Raw genomic sequence first — 15,301 nt, 5'->3', positions numbered from 1 at the left:
CTAGAAAAGAAAAATCTAATGATTAAAATATTTTTTTTTATTTTCTACTTTAATTTTTTGAATTTTATTTTTTGAAGTTCTAATATCAAACATGCTTATTTAACAATGCTGTTACAGCAAAGATGAAATCAAAATGGCTTATCTGTCCATCAATTTGTCTATCAGACAGCTGCATTCAATCTGCTATACACTTCTGCCCCTGAGTTTGGTACCCCCTCCAAGATCAATCTCCACCTGATTAATAAAATCTCTTTTATTTCAATATACTATTAAAGAAAAGTCTTATTCCTCCAAGTGGGAGGAGTTTCCTGCTGGTAGGGGCTGTGGATTGTCCCTTCCTGTCTCCTTAACAGAAATGCAGTGAGTTGTAAAAAGGGCCACCCCTCTCTCCTTCAAGGCATACTCTCTCCTGAGAGGCTTGGCTTTTCCTTCACTCACCTCCACAGTTCCTTGGTCCTTGAAGCCTCATTCCAGACCTAGAAAAGGAGGGGAGAGAAGACAGTCATCTGTTCAGTCAGCAAGCAATCAGTGCCTAGCCTGCCAGGCCCTGTGGAGGCGACAGAGCGCTGAATGAGATCCAGTGCTGGCATTCAAGAACACTCACCCTGAGGTGATATATTCAGACAATCAAATAAAACCCACCAAACAACGAACGAGGAAGGAAAGAATGACCAACTCAACTGGGGCCAAGAGGTTCAGAAGAAATGATGGATCAAGCCTTGAAGGTTGAGTGGCTGTCCTCTAAGAAAATGCCTGAAGCAATTTCAGGGGGAGACATCCACCTCGGCAAAGATTCACAAGTGTGAAAAAGATGATGAGCAGGTTGCCTTAATCAGAACACAGAGAAAGGAGCTGGAGACAGGCTTAGACCAACTCTTGGAAGGGCAAAAACAATGAGAAGTCACTTGAGAATTGTGAACAGTGGAGTGACAAGCCAAACTGTTTCAGGAAGGTCACTAGATGCTATGAGAAGGAAGAACTGGAGAAGAAGGCAGAGGAGCAGGGCCCGTAAGAAGGCTGCTGCAATGGAGTAAATTAAGGCCCTGGCTAAAGAGATGTCCCAGAGATGTCAAGGTGGCAGAGTGGAACTCCTATCTGGGGAGGGTACACAGGCCCTATTCCCACAAACTGCTCTCGGCAGAAATGTCTGGAAGAGGCTCAGGTGGCCCTGGAACAGGATTAGAATGCCATGTCTCCCTCTCCCTCAGGCCACACCTGCATCCTGGAACCTCTTCACCTCTCTAGCCAGGCCACCCTGGATTCAGGAGCCTACCCATCCTCATGGAAACAACTCGGGAGCTTTCTGTGTCCCAGACCTACTGAGGTGCCCATCCAGGTATGTGGCTTACCAGGCCCTGGTAGAAGTAACAACCATCCTGTCTGAGCCCAGGCTCCTACTTCTGCAGCCCTCACTCATCCAAGTTCAAAATATTTCAGCCCTTAAGAAGTCTTTTTGGAGACTTCCCTGGTAATCCAGGGGCTAAGACTCTGTACTGCCAATGCAGGGGGCCTGGGTTTGATCCCTGATCAGGGAACTAGATCCTGCATGCTGCAATGAAAACTGAAGATTCTGTGTGTGACAACTGAGAACCGGTATAGCCAAATTTAAAAAAAAAAAAAAAAAAAGGAAGTTTTTCTGGCTGGAAGCAATGTAAAGTTGATATTTTGCAAAGATCAAACCTGGCAAGATTATTCATTCTCTTTTTACATAGCTCCCAGTTCAAAACCCAACTGAGATCTTATTTTCCTAATACTTATAATCCTTAATAATTATAATATGTAATGAAACCTACAAAAATAGATGCTACCCACCTTTGGGCTTCCCTGGTGGCTCAGGCGGTAAAGAATCTACCTGCAATGCAGGAGACCTTGGTTTGATCCCTGGATCAGGAAGATTCCCTGGAGAAGGGAATGGCTATCCACTCCAGTATTCTTGCCTGGAGAATTCCATGGAGAGAGGAGTCTGGCAGGCTACAGTTCATAGAGTTGCAAAAGAGCAGACACAACTGAGTGACTAACATTTTCACTTTCAAGTCCTCTGAAAATCTGTTAGAACCTGACCTTCATGATGACACGGTGAGGCAGGGTTTACTGACCTCATTTTACCTAACTGGGGAACCAGAACCTAGAGAACCTGCCGGGAGCCAGCACACGAGATCCCACCCATGACAAGGTCATGAGGAGAAGACCCGACGAGCAAGGCAACTCAGGCCTCAGGGATTTCGATAAGCTGCCTCAGCGCTCACCTTAAAAATGATATCTTTCTGATGCTTGCTATAATAGACTGCTCCCTAATTTCTGTGACTTAGGCAGAAGGCCTTCCCTGATCCTTTCCTAACCAGGTCAATTTAAAACTCTAATCAACATGCCCCCCAAATGGTGGCACTCTATAAGATTATTCATAAAAAAGAGTATTTTAATCTAAGCTCCTTTTGCTAGCATCTTAGTTTGCTTGACAAATGTGCCTGTACCTTTAGAACTAGTATACATGACTGCGCCTCAACAATAAACAGCATTGAGAGCCTGAATGCATAAAAGGCCCCAATGGGCACAGAGCCCTTCGAGGAGGAGAAAGTCTATTGGAAAAACATAAGAAATATTACTTTATAAAACTGTTATTCGGTCTATATTTACTTGCTATGTTTTTGCTGTTAACACCTTGAGCCTATATAATAAAGATATAGTAGTTAGAGACTTATAAAAATAAAGGTTTAGCCTTAATATAAAAATAATAGGACAGTTGTTAATCTAGCTGGTGATTTTTGTGAAAGAACTGACCTTGGTGCTGCTACACTGTTTCAGCCTGCCATACCATGACTTTATGGGACCACATTCTTTTCCCTTAAGCTCAAGGCAAAAGATAGATTATAAAAAACAGGTTTTACTTTGAAACTTTGAGTTAATGAATCCTTTCTTTGTTATAATCCACTGTGCCTGTATTCTTTAGAAAAATGTAGCTCTGGTACGTTCTGTGCCTGATACAAACATACTTCTAGAAAAAGTGTTCTGGCTGATCAACCCTTATCAATAAAGAGTCATAAGATGTTAGCAGGCCTTCAGGCCAGAAGATGATGTAAACAACATGAGACTTTTGTAAATAAGATATACAAAAAAGCATCCTGGTTTCGATAAAGGCCAAAAACTGCTGACCCGTTGAGCTAATTTGCAATGACTCTACATTTTCCTCTATGTACAACTTAAGATATAAAAAGCTCCCTTTGAAAAGGCAGCTCAGACGCTGCCTCACACCTGCCTAGTCTCGCTGTTTCTTCTCTACGCCAACACCGTCCATCCTGAGGGAACCCCTGGACCAGCTGGAGCAGGACTCCGGCAAGAACCTGCTGCTATCAAAGGGTAAAAGGCACCTCCCTTTCTAAATCTGTTGGGGGACTACCTTGGTGACCTCAGCCAACGTGCTCACAACCTGATACTCACTTTCATTACTGGTGTGCGTGCATGCTAAGTTACTTCAGTCGCATCTGACTCTTTGTGACCCCATGGACCAAAGCCCACTAGGCTCCTTCCTCCATGGGATTCTCCCAGCAAGAATACTGGAGTGGGTTGCCATTTCCTCCTCCAGGGGATCTTCCTGACCCAGGGATGAAACCCACGTCTATTACATCACCTGCACTGTTAGGCGGGTTCTTTACCACTAGCGCCACCTGGGAAGCCCTAATACCTTACTGGTACAACTGGGGATAACAACCTAGTATTTTACTCTACACATTTAAATTTTAATTACACAATGCAGGTAAAGGTCTGTCTGTTTACCTTTGGTAAAGTGATACAATAATGTATTTTTAAAAATGAAGAAATTCTTTCACTCGACAAACATTTACTAAGGACCCTAAATATCAAGGGAGTTGAGATGGTTGGACGGCATCACCGATTCAACAGACATGATTTTAGGCAAACTCTAGGAGATGGTAAGCAATAGAGAGGCCTGGCGTGCTGCAGTCCATGAGGTCGCAAAGAGTGGGACACGACTTGGCGACTGAACAACAATTAAATATCAAGCCATATACTGAGTGTATACACACAATGCTTATACAGTGATTTTATACACAGTGACGTAAGAAACAAATTCCCCACTCTTCGGAATGAGTCTAGCGGGGGTGGGGGGGTGAGGAGCAGATATTTAACAAATACACAACACTGTAAGATCATTTGGTTACAGCTGTGCTGAGGGAGCGCAGAGGAGAAAGCGCTCAGAACACCTGTAACATGCGCAGAAGCACAGACCAGACTACCGCATTCAACAGGCACTTAGGGAGCACAGCCAGTATGGGAGTTCGACTGGCTGAGAAGGGGCAGCCCGAGCCTGTAGGAGGAGGTACCACTCACAGGGAGAGCAAGGATTTCCGAGCAGGCCCCGGAAGGGAACTTCCAGAACATTCCAGAAGAGACGGGATCTCTAAGTCAATCTTTGGGTGAATTCTGTTCACAGGTACCCAATGCAGGTCAACCCAGAAGGAGCTCTGGACACATTGTAGAACAGACGGAGGGACCCTTCAAACGCTGAGGTCACCACCCCGGGGGCCACGAGCGTCCTCTGCTGATTCCTGACGGATTCAGGGCCGCCGCACGCCCCCTCCCAGATTTGGGAAACTGAGGCCCAGAGGGAACGGACCAACCGTGGACACGCCAGTGGCCATGAACCCAGCCCTGCCTCCCACCTGGGACAGGACGCACTACCTTGTCCACTTGGGCGGCGCAGAGCAGGTCGCGGGCCTCCAAGAAGGAAAAGACGTGCAGCAGCTCATGCAAACCCAACTGCGGTTCCATGACGCCCGCCGCCCTGGACGCCGGCGTCTGGCCACGCCTCCGCTGAGTTTCCGCCCCCGTAGGCTGAGCCCCGCCCCCGCAGGGTGAGCCCCGCCCCTCAAGCCGAACCCTTTTCCTCAGGCCGAGCCCCGCCCAGCCCGCCGGCTTCCGCCCAGCCCGCCGGCTTCCGCCCAGCCCGCCGGCTTCCGCCCAGCCCGCCGGCTTCCGCCCAGCCCGCCGGCTTCCGCCCAGCCCGCCGGCTTCCGCCCAGCCCGCCGGCTTCCGCCCAGCCCGCCGGCTTCCGCCCGGCTGGCATAATTCTTGCTCAGCCTTGGTGCTGTTGCTCCGTAATAGCACGCCAGCTCCGCTTCTGTTAGTTTTCAGCTGGCTTTTGAGCTTCCTCTTGGCAGTTGCTCTTGTCCTGACAGTAGCCCGGAACCTCGCTCACCCCCTTATACTGACATTCATCCTCGTTTTGACCTTTGCGCTTGCACTGACCCTTACACTGGAACTTGTGGTGCCCCTGCACCAAGTACCTCCTGAGCCCTTGCCCTGGTGCTGGCCCTTATCCAGACCTTGACCCTTTTCTTCAGCCTAATCATCACCCTTGACCTCATTAGCATCTGACATCTACCCCACCCCCTATTCTTACCCTCACTTGACCCTGACACACCCTAATACTCCTTCACCCCGAATTTTGCCCTAGCCCTGACTCTCGCCTTCACAGTCACCTTCACAGAGACTCTCAGCCTCCCTCTCACCATGGCACTGGACCTCACCTGCTGTCTCCTTTGTCATGACTCCTGCCTTGGCCCTGACCCTGGACCTCACTCTGGACTTGGTCATGACCATGTCAAAGATCAGAGTTAGTGTAAGGGTGAGGATCATGATCTAGCTCAGTGTCAGAGCAGTTAAGGTCACAGTCAGGATGAGGGTAAGATCAGGGACAGATTGATGAAGATCAGAAATTGGGGTGAGTGTACAGTTCAAGGTAAAATTCTCTGTCAGGTTAAGGGTTAAGATAAGAGAAAGGTCAGGGTCATGGCATTGGAATCAGGTTCAAGGACAAGATCAGTGTGAGGGAAATTTTAGATCCAGGGTTAGGTTCAAGATCCAGTTCAAGTTTGAAATCAGTGTGAGAGTCAAGATCAGGATCAATTTGTGCCTCCATTGCAGAGGGTCAGTGAGAGGATGACTGTCAGGATAAGAAAGATGGTATTTTGGGGATGAAAGTAAAAGTTGGGTTCAGGTTGACAGTGCATGTCCAGTTCTGAGTAGGATTCAGGGTCAAGTTGAGGGTGAGGTTGATGTTCAGAATTAGAATCAGTGTCAGATTCAGGGTCAAGATCGATGTGAGAATGTCAGTGTCAGGGTGAGCATGACATTATGAAAGTCAAGGTCAATTAAAAGTCAAGGTGGGGTTCCATTTCTACTCATGCTGGCAGGAATTAAGTCCTCCTCCAACTCTCCCTTCCCTCCCCCCATTACATTGGCCCAATCTGCATAATCCAGGACACTCTTTACATCTCACTCCTTTAACTACATTTGCAAAATCCCTTCTGTGTATAAGACAGCATATTCATAGCTTAGGACATGGGCATTTTTAGGGGAACATTAGTCTGCTTACCAGAGAGGGTCAGAGTTTGGCTTATAGTCAAAATCAGGTTTAAGTTTCAACATGAGGATACGTCAAGATGGAGGTGATGATCAGGCTGAGGATCAGAGTCACCATGAAGTTCAATTTCAGAGTTAAGGTCTAGGTCAAGTTCAAGGTCATGATGGGATTAAGGTGTCAGTGGTGTCAGCCAAGCATGAGTCCATGTCAAGATGAGTGTCAGAACCAGAGTCATGATCAGGTTTGGGGTGCAGACTAGTTTCAGTTTCAGCTTGAGTACAGTGGCTCACGGAGAAGGCAATGGCACCCCACTCCAGTACTCTTGCCTGGAGAATCCCAGGGACGGAGGAGCCTGGTGGGCTGCCATCTATGGGGTCGCACAGAGTCGGACACGACTGAAGCGACTTAGCAGCAGGAGCACAGTGGCTCAGACAGTGAAGTATCTGCCTGCAATGCAGGAGACCTGAGTTCGATCCCTGGGTCAGAAAGTTCCCCTGGAGGAGGGCGTGGTAACCCATTCCAGTATTCTTGCCTGGAGAATTCCACCATGAGAGGAGTCTAGCAGGCTACAGTCCACGGAGTTGCAAAGAGTTGGACACGACTGAGCAACTAACACATATACAGTGTAGTTCAGCATCAAGATACAAGTTCAAGGGCAGGATGGGTCAGTATGAGGGTCCTTGTCTAGGCAAGGATTCAGTCTAGGGGCAGAGTGAAGTTGAGGGTTAGAATCAGATTGAGGGTGCTGTCTCATCATAGTGTTCATGGTCAGTGTGAGAGAAACTATCATTGTCAAAGATGTCAAGATCAGGATGAATGTGAAGGACATGTTAATGGTCGGCATTAGGAGCAGGAAACAAAGTAAGATAAATATCAATTAGACAGTCATGGTTAAGGTGAAAATGAGAGCCAAGTTCAAGGACAAGGTTAAGTTCTAGGTCAAATGAGGTCAGTTTGGATGAGGGGCAGAGTCAATGCTAAGATCAAAGCCAGGCATAGGTGGGGAAGGAGCTGCCAAAGAACTGAGTGAAGGTGAGAGTGAGGGTATACGCCAGGGTCAGAGTAATAGGGTCAGGTTAAATGTAAGGCTCAAGGTCAAGGCTAGGGCCTGTGCTGGGGGTGGGGGTAAGGTTTATAGAGTCATTGTGAGCAGAACTGGCTGAGTGTCAGTGATCAGGGTTTGGGTCCAGACCCACATTCAAATGGAGGTGAGAGATACCAGAAATTGAGCTAGACTGAAGCTTAGTCTTCATATGTGGCTGGACAAACAGGCAGAGGCCAGATCCTTAAAACACCTTTAAAGTCACATGAGATACTTAAACTTATTGCCGCAAGCAACAACTGAGTTTCCTGTGCTTTACCCTCAAAGAGCCTAGAGGGCAGTGACGGTGGCAGTTAAGTCACCTCTGTGGCCTCAGTGCTTGCAGAAGTTTATACGTATGAGCACAAAAATGTATATTTTGAATAAAAGACTGCTAGTAAGCTTCTCTCACTTGTCTGTTTTTAATCTATCCATGAACAAATAGCACAGTCTTATTTACTATAGCCCTATGATATGTCTTGGTGTGTCTCTGATAGGGTAAATCCTTTCATTGCTTTTCTCCTTTTCTTCTGCCTCCTCTTAACCTTTTCATTTCCACATATATATTTTAGAATTGGCTTACCAAATTATTAAGTAAGAAAGACAAGAGCAAGTTCAGATTGTATTGGTATTTACTAAATTAACAAATGAATTCCAGGAATGTCTGTCTTATTTGCAAGATATCTCTGAGTGAAGAGGAGGTTCATGTGGTCCCAGCCTACCCTTATCCTGGGGGTGATGCTGGTAAATCAGCTTAAGGTGTGGAGGGTCACTACTGGGCCCCCCCCTTGAGCCATCCCTGGCCTTTGACTTCTGCCACCTCACCTCTAAATGGGAGCTCTGTTACATGCAGAACCTAGGAAGCCCCCAAGACTAAAGTAGCCATGAATGGGGCCACTTTCCAAGTGACCAGAGAGAAGCAAGGGCCAAGAGATGATGCCATCTTGGCCATTTCTCTCTATATGAACTATGGAAGAGGGGCATACGTCACATAGAACTACTCAGGGTTTTTATAATAAATCTCAAAATTGAACTAGTGTTTAATGTCCGAGAACAAAATCAAACCAAACTTTCCTTCTCACTTGGGTTTCCAACATGAGGACATCTTAAACTCAGTGCTCCCCTAGATGGTTCTACTGGGACAATCCCTGACCAGTGGAATCCCTGATGATGGCAGGCATGGTAGTGGAACTCACTGCCCCCTTCTGATGGATCCGTCAGCAGCACACAGGTGGGAGGTCGACAGCACAGGTTGAGGGCGCCCTCTGCTGGGGCTGGATGGCCTCATCGTCTGGCCAGGACCAGGGCCACTGTGGTCGACATCAGGCTGGAGCAGTGGAAGGAGTGGCTTGGGTTGCCCTCGGGAGGGGTGGGAAGTGGGAGGGACAAGCCAGCCGGGCCTGGCCCTGCATCTCAGCCCTCTGGGATGAAAGGCCGAATCAGCTCCGGGTTCAACAGTGACTCCTCGAGAGGCCGGTCCACGTGGAAGTCATGGACGTGGGAGGGTCCTGGGTGGGCCTTGGGGGTAGGTCCCCCTGGGCGCTGGGGGATCGGCAGCTCCGAGGGGTGGGCAGGCAGGGGAGCTGTGAAGAAGTAGTGGTGCAGGAGGGCCTGAGGGGAGTGAGCAAGAGAGAGCAAAAGGAAACCAGTCACTGCAGCCTTCCAGGTTCAGCTCACTTCCCTCTGGGGGGGCAGAGGGGATGTGAATACTGCCCAGAAGAAATTTTCTCATTCATGCATTCTCCATTCAAGATGATCCCATCAGCTCTGAGTGTTCACTGTTTCAGCACTGCTCCAAAGACAGGAGATGTAGCAGTGAACTGAACAAAGAGCTCTGCCTTCAAGTCTTCCATATAGTCAGGGGTTGGACACCACTGAGCGACTAAACACAGCACAGGGGGCGATAAACAAGATAAAGTAAGATAAACAGTGCATCAGATGATGGTGCTGTGGGGAAGAGAAAGTCAGAGCATGGACAAGGAAAACTAGGGAGGCTGCAGGGCTGAAGTACGGGAGGGTAGGCCCCGCGAGGTAGCACTTGAGCAGAGATCTGAAAGCTGAATGAGTGAGGCTCTGAGACAGAAGTGCACAGACCTCAGGACCTGAAGGAGACCTGGGGTCCCAGGGAGTAAGCAAGTGGAAGGGAGGTGCAGGGTCACAGACATGATGGCCCCACGTGTGTGATGCCTGCGGGCCACTAGGACCTGGGCTTCTCTGCTGAGGAGAGAGCCCTGCAGGGGAGGATATGACAGCCTGCCTGGACAAGGCCCCTCTCTCTGCCGGGTGGAGGAGAGACTGAATGGGCAGGAGAAGCAGATTCTGGGAGGCAATTGGGGACTTGTGGGGAGGCAGGAGGCGCTTAGACTGGAGGCAGCAGCAGGGGGCTTTGTGCATGCGTGCTAAGTCACTTCAGTCATGTCCAACTCTTTGCCCGCCAGGCTCCTCTGTCCTTAGGATTTCCCAGGCAAGAATACTGGAGTGAGGTACCATTCCCTTCTCCAGAGAATCTTCCTGACCCAGGAATCAAACCCACATCTTTTTTTTTTTAATATCTCCTGCATTGGCAGGCAGGTTCTTTATCACTAGTGCTACCTGGGGAGGCTTGGTTGGCTTCAGTACATCCTAAAGACACTGCCGACAATGGAACTTGCAGGGGGTGTATGTAAACACACACTGCTTGTTCCAAGAGCAGGGAGGTGAGGCTGCCATGAGGCCAGAGAGACAGGTACACATGACAGAGGCCTGACACTATAAGCCATCAGCCCATGGTTCTCCCCTCCTCCCTTGCATGCAGCCACAACCCACCCCTTCCGGGTCCTCCTCTCCAGGCCTCTGCTCATCATTTCTCTTGGGATAATAGCCACCTCTGCCCTTCTCCAGGAGACTTGCATGACCCCAGAGTCAGTCCCAACATCCCTCCCTTTGATGCCCACAGACTGGCTGCCCTGCCCCACCACAGGGTGGAGAGCCCAGAGGAATAAGTCACGTCTGTTTACTCTGGATCAGGACCCAAGACAATGCTTGGCACATGTCAGATGCTAGTAAATTCTTATTGAAGGAATGAAGGGATGAAGAAGCGAGATACACTCTTCTGCGAGCTGGGCATGCCCTTTTAATATGGCCACTCCTAGCCACCTGCTGCCTCTCCAGGGTCTGCTCAGGAGAGGCACACCTGCTCCATGCCCTCCCTCCCGTCTTTGGGGGTGCTGTTCCCAGCCCATCACAGGTTCTGAGGACCTCAACCTGCTGGGTCACAGGGGCACGAACAAGGAGGGTCAGGGCAACGGGTGTCTCCCTACCTGGGAGGCAGAGATGCGCTGGTGTGGTGGGTAGAGGAGGAACCGCCCTAGCAGGTCCAAGGCCTGGGGAGAGGCGTCGGGCAGCACCTCCTCCAGGGGCACAGGCGCCTGCTCCTTGAAGGAGATCTTGTTGTAGTCGGGCAGCTCAGTGATCTCCTGGAGGAGAAGGGGGCTCATCAGGGCTGGCGCCCACCCCGCCAGCCCCCTCAGGAGTCAGTTCTTGCTTCCTGTCACCCACCTGCTGCCACTCACTCACAGATCCCCCATCCACCTGCCCCTGCTCGTACCACATCACTCATGACATCATGCGCTCACAGCACGATGTGAGTGAACATGGGCACATCTCAAGTGCCTGCTCCATGCCCAGCTTGGTAAGGGCTGCATGTGTGCTGGGGGTTAGCAGGAAGGCGTAGGGGCTGGGCTCTGGTCCTCCCCACTCCAGCAGATCAGGGATGGAAGAGATCCCATGCTGGGCCAGGACCAAGGTCTGGGAGGGTCTAGGAGGGGTGGGGCCATGAGACAGAAGACAGAAGGTGCAGGGCAAGGGAGTTACAAGCTGCTGGGGGAAGAGAGGACACCCACCCCCACCCCTCCAAATGGCAGGCCCCTGCAAACCGGCCAGACTTGAGGATTGGGGGTGCCCAAGATTCGAAGCACACAGCAAAGCTGTTCGATGTCATTCTCTCCTGGGAAAAGGGGGGACCCGTTCAACAGCTCCCCCAGGATGCAGCCCACGGCCCTGTAGGTACAAAAGCCAAGCATCTCAGAGATCTCACACCAGGGACACAGGTTTCCCCACACCAGCACCCACACCTCCCCGTGCGGTCAAGACACCCACAAAGTAGCCTAAAGATCCCCACACAGTCCAAAGCTTCAAGCCTAGGATACAGAGCACAGCCCCTACTCTAAATCTCAGGCCTCAACTCTGAAACACACATCAACCCAATAGTTCGAGGAACTTCTCAGAACCTCATACTCTGGGACACACGGCCACCCCCTCCCATTCTGGGGCAGACCTCCAAAACAGCCCCCAGACCTTGAACTCTTGTGAAGTGAAAGTCGCTCAGTCGTGTCTGATTCTTCGGGACTCCAAGGATTGTAGCCTGCCAGGCTCCTCTGTCCATGGAATTCTCCAGGCAAGAATACTGGAGTGGACAGCCTTTCCCTTCTCCAGAGGATCTTCCCAACCCACAGATCGAACCCAGGTCTCCCACATTGCAGGAGGATTCTTTACCATCGAAGTCACCAGGGAAGCCCAAGAATACTGGAATGGGTAGCCTATCCCTTCTCCAGCGGATCTTCCTGACCCAGGAATCAAACCAGGGTCTCCTGCATTGCAGGCGGATTCTTAACCAACTGAGCTACCAGGTAAGTCAGTCATGTCTAACTCTACGATCCTACGGCCTGTAGCCCACAAGGCAAGAATACCGGAGTGAGTTTCCATGCATCTGACTTCAAATGAAGGTTCAGGACCTTTATATCCAGGGACTCAGGCCTCTGCCTAACTCAGGGACATTACATCCTGGGATGTCACCCTCTGCATACCAGCTTAGGTGCCCCATGCCTTGGACCACCTTCCCAACCTCAGCCCAGAGGCTTCCTACAGGGACAATCACTCCAATCCCACTTGACCCCTCCCAGCTCAAAACTGTCATGGGGAGGAACACTGATTCCAAACTCCTCAGAGATACTCTAACCAGAGGAGACACTCCCAAGGCAACCTACAGCTCACAGCAGGGAAAACCCCCAACGGCTTAGAGACCTCAGTGTCCAGGAGGAGAGGTGATTCAGCTACCCACATCCCCCCTTGTCTAGCCCATAGGAGTCTCACCAGAGGTCGACACCCTGATCATACTGGCGGGCACCATACAGGAGCTCGGGGGCTCGGTACCACCTATGAGAGGAGGGCAGGGGGTCACAGGTAGGTCACTGGTCTGTCAGGAAGCTGCCCTGGAAGGTCACCCTGACCCCCACACCAACCCCAGGAGCACTTGTTTGGACAGAACATCTCTATCCAAAATTATCTCTTCCCCAATAGGAAGGTTGGGGGCCCATCCTTTCCCATATCCTGCCCAGAAACTGGTCCTCCCTACCTGGTGGCCACCTGGTGAGTGTAGAGGCGGTTGCCATCTGGGGAAAAGACCCGGGCCAGGCCAAAGTCTGCTATCTTGAGCTGGCCTGAGGCACTGATAAGCAAGTTGGCTGGTTTCAGGTCCTGAGGGCAGCAAAAGAAGCATCAGTTCCTCTAGAGCCCCCAGTGGACCTTGGGACAGGAGGGCTTGGCAGGCTGGGCACCCGGATGAGCCCAGGACCCGGTCTCCTCCAGGGCCACAACCCTGGTAACTTGTCCCCAGGTCCTGCCCCCTCTGTCCCCTCCCAAACCATGCTCTTTATCAAGGGCTGGCCTACCCCTAGCCCAGCCATCCACAGGCCCACCCCAGCCCATGCTGGTACTGACCCGATGCACAATGTTGTTGGCATGGCAGAAGGCGACGCCCTTGAGCAGCATCTGTAAGTAGCTCTTGACCTGCGCCTGGCCCAGTGGCCTCTGGATGTGGCGCACCACCTCAGCCAGATCTGACAGCATGAACTCGAAGGCCAGCACAAAGCCTGCGCCATGTGGGAACACGGCCTTCAGCTGCACAACCTGCAATGGGGTACCCCGTCAGCCTCCAGACTCACATGGCTCAGACTCTCTTGGACCCTCAGCCCCTGTGCCAACAGAGGACCGGGCAGGCAGAGAAGGTGACAAGAGACCTGAGCTCAGGATCAAGGAGTTGGGTGCTCTCTTGCTCCCTTCTCCCAGACGAAGGCAAGTCCCTACTGGAATACTGTAGTAAACACTCAGGTGGCACTAGTGGTAAAGAACCCACCTGCCAATGCAAGAGATGTAAGAGATGTGGGTTTGATCCCTGGGTTGGGAAGATCCCCTGGAGGAGGACATGGAAGCCCACTTCAGTATTCTTGCGTGGAGAATTCCATGGACAGAGAAGCCTGGTGGGTCACAGTCCATGACGTCACAGAGTCAGACACGACTGAAGTGATTTAGCTCTAGCAAACCCTCCGGGGCAAGGAGGTCGAAGAAAGGCCATGTAGGGCAGGGTCTGATTCCCCACCCAGCCCATGAACTGGAAAATCTTCTGGAAACACACACACACAGGTGATCACAGCTCCCAGCACTGGGACAGCAGGAGACATGCCACATAAACTTCCTGAGGGCCCACAAGGTCACAAGGGCTGGCTGTACAGCAATGAGCAGGAGGGAGGGCTGGTGGGTCCTCAAGGACTTTAAGGAGCTTGGGGGACAAATGACTGACCAACAAACCAACATACCTATAGGGTATTCTGATGACAGAAGAGAACAGATGGGGCGAGGTCGGTTATACAGGGATCTGGGAAGGAGCTGTGGGCAGGGGGACAGCAAGCACAAGGCCCTGAAGCAAGAATAGGAAGGACGCTGCTCTGTTCTGTACTCCTGGAGTTTTGACAGTGCTGTTTTCGGAGAGACATGTAAGAAATTTTGCTGAATGAATGAAGAGGCTGGCAGGAGCCGGAGCAGATAGAGCAGTTCTTTCAGAGTAAAGAGAAGCTGCTGGAGCTTTTCAAGCTGGGGAATGGATTCACCTACATTTTTTGACTGTGGAGTGGGAGTAGTGGCAGGGGAGGTGGAGGGGAGGGGGAGCTGTTGTAGTTGTTCTGATGAGAGCTGAGGATGGCCTGGGCCAGGGGAATATCTGCAGTGTTTTAAAGATAGACCCTTCAGGCCTGCTGCACAGGACATAGGACTGTATCACCAGCTTCCTATGGGCCCTCCAACCAGCTCACACAAGCTGTTCGCAAGCCCTTTTACTGTCCTCAAAAAACAACAATGGCCACAGTGCTGTTTTTCTGATTTTGATGGTAACAGACCGTCATTTTACAAATTGGGACAAACATATAGATTCAGATAATATGCAAAATTATAAAAAACCCCAGCAAAAGTAAAATCCTACCACCTATAGTCAACAGTAGGAGTCTATCCCACCAGACTTTACAAGAGACATGGTACACACAGACACATATTCATATGTGTGTGTGTGTGTGTGTGTGTGTGTGTGTGTATGTTAGTCGCTCAGTCATGTCTGACTCTTTGTGAACCCATGGACTGCAGCACACCAGGCTCCTCTGTCCATGGGATTCTCCAGGCAAGAATGCTGGAGTGGGTTGCTATGCCCTTCTCCAGCGGGTCTTCACAACCCAGGGATTGAACCCAGGTCTCAGGTATCGCAGGCAGGTTCTTTACCATCTTAGCCACCTGGGAAGACTATATATATATACACACACACATACATGAAATAGTCTTACACAAAATCAGGATGACACATGCAATTCTACAACATGCTTTTGTCACCAACATATCACGGACATCTCTAGAGAGTAAGAAGCAAGTCAGAGTATCGCCTACTCTTGGGTGGGTGGGCCTAGCCTTGTCACTCCCCAGGAAGTCACATCCTCTACTCAGGACATGGACAAGAGAGAAAACCACACAGAGAATGAGCCTGG

At 50.5% G+C, this 15,301-nt stretch overlaps 2 protein-coding genes across 13 annotated transcripts in view; both read right to left on the bottom strand.

The window, feature by feature from the left end:
* Positions 1-4,804, bottom strand: part of FBXW12 (F-box and WD repeat domain containing 12) — a 50,768-nt gene extending 45,964 nt beyond the window's left edge. For 5 of the 7 annotated variants that reach the window (XR_014077625.1, XM_081572827.1, XM_081572816.1 and 2 more), the window contains exons 1-2: positions 4,696-4,804; positions 439-476 (exon numbers count right to left, since the gene is read on the bottom strand). Coding sequence is in view for 3 of the 7 variants with exons in the window: in XM_081572827.1 (XP_081428953.1) it covers positions 439-476; positions 4,696-4,785 (128 nt within the window). In the remaining 4 variants the exon portion in view is untranslated. Of the gene's footprint in view, positions 1-438; positions 477-1,812; positions 1,972-4,695 lie in introns of all 7 variants that reach the window. The other 2 variants (XR_014077635.1, XM_081572857.1) reach the window with 1 other exon arrangement.
* Positions 4,805-8,074: 3,270 nt separating this feature from the next.
* The window catches only part of CDK20 (cyclin dependent kinase 20), an 8,718-nt gene continuing 1,491 nt past the window's right edge, over positions 8,075-15,301 (bottom strand). The window contains exons 3-8 of one of the 6 annotated variants that reach the window (XM_081572959.1): positions 13,214-13,406; positions 12,853-12,974; positions 12,591-12,653; positions 11,342-11,498; positions 10,760-10,915; positions 8,075-9,071 (exon numbers count right to left, since the gene is read on the bottom strand). In XM_081572959.1, the coding sequence (XP_081429085.1) occupies positions 8,874-9,071; positions 10,760-10,915; positions 11,342-11,498; positions 12,591-12,653; positions 12,853-12,974; positions 13,214-13,378 (861 nt within the window). In that variant the 5' untranslated portion in view covers positions 13,379-13,406 and the 3' untranslated portion in view covers positions 8,075-8,873. The remainder of the gene's footprint in view (positions 9,072-10,759; positions 10,916-11,341; positions 11,499-12,590; positions 12,654-12,852; positions 12,975-13,213; positions 13,407-15,301) is intronic. The other 5 variants (XM_081572909.1, XM_081572919.1, XM_081572939.1 and 2 more) reach the window with 5 other exon arrangements.

The sequence above is a fragment of the Giraffa tippelskirchi genome, chromosome 1, assembly GCF_054371585.1.
Source record: "Giraffa tippelskirchi isolate mGirTip1 chromosome 1, T2T-mGirTip1v1.2.pri, whole genome shotgun sequence".
Classification (NCBI taxonomy): Eukaryota; Metazoa; Chordata; class Mammalia; order Artiodactyla; family Giraffidae; genus Giraffa; species Giraffa tippelskirchi.
The sequence above is the reverse complement of the archived record's forward strand: the minus strand, read 5'-3'. Positions and strand labels throughout refer to the sequence as shown.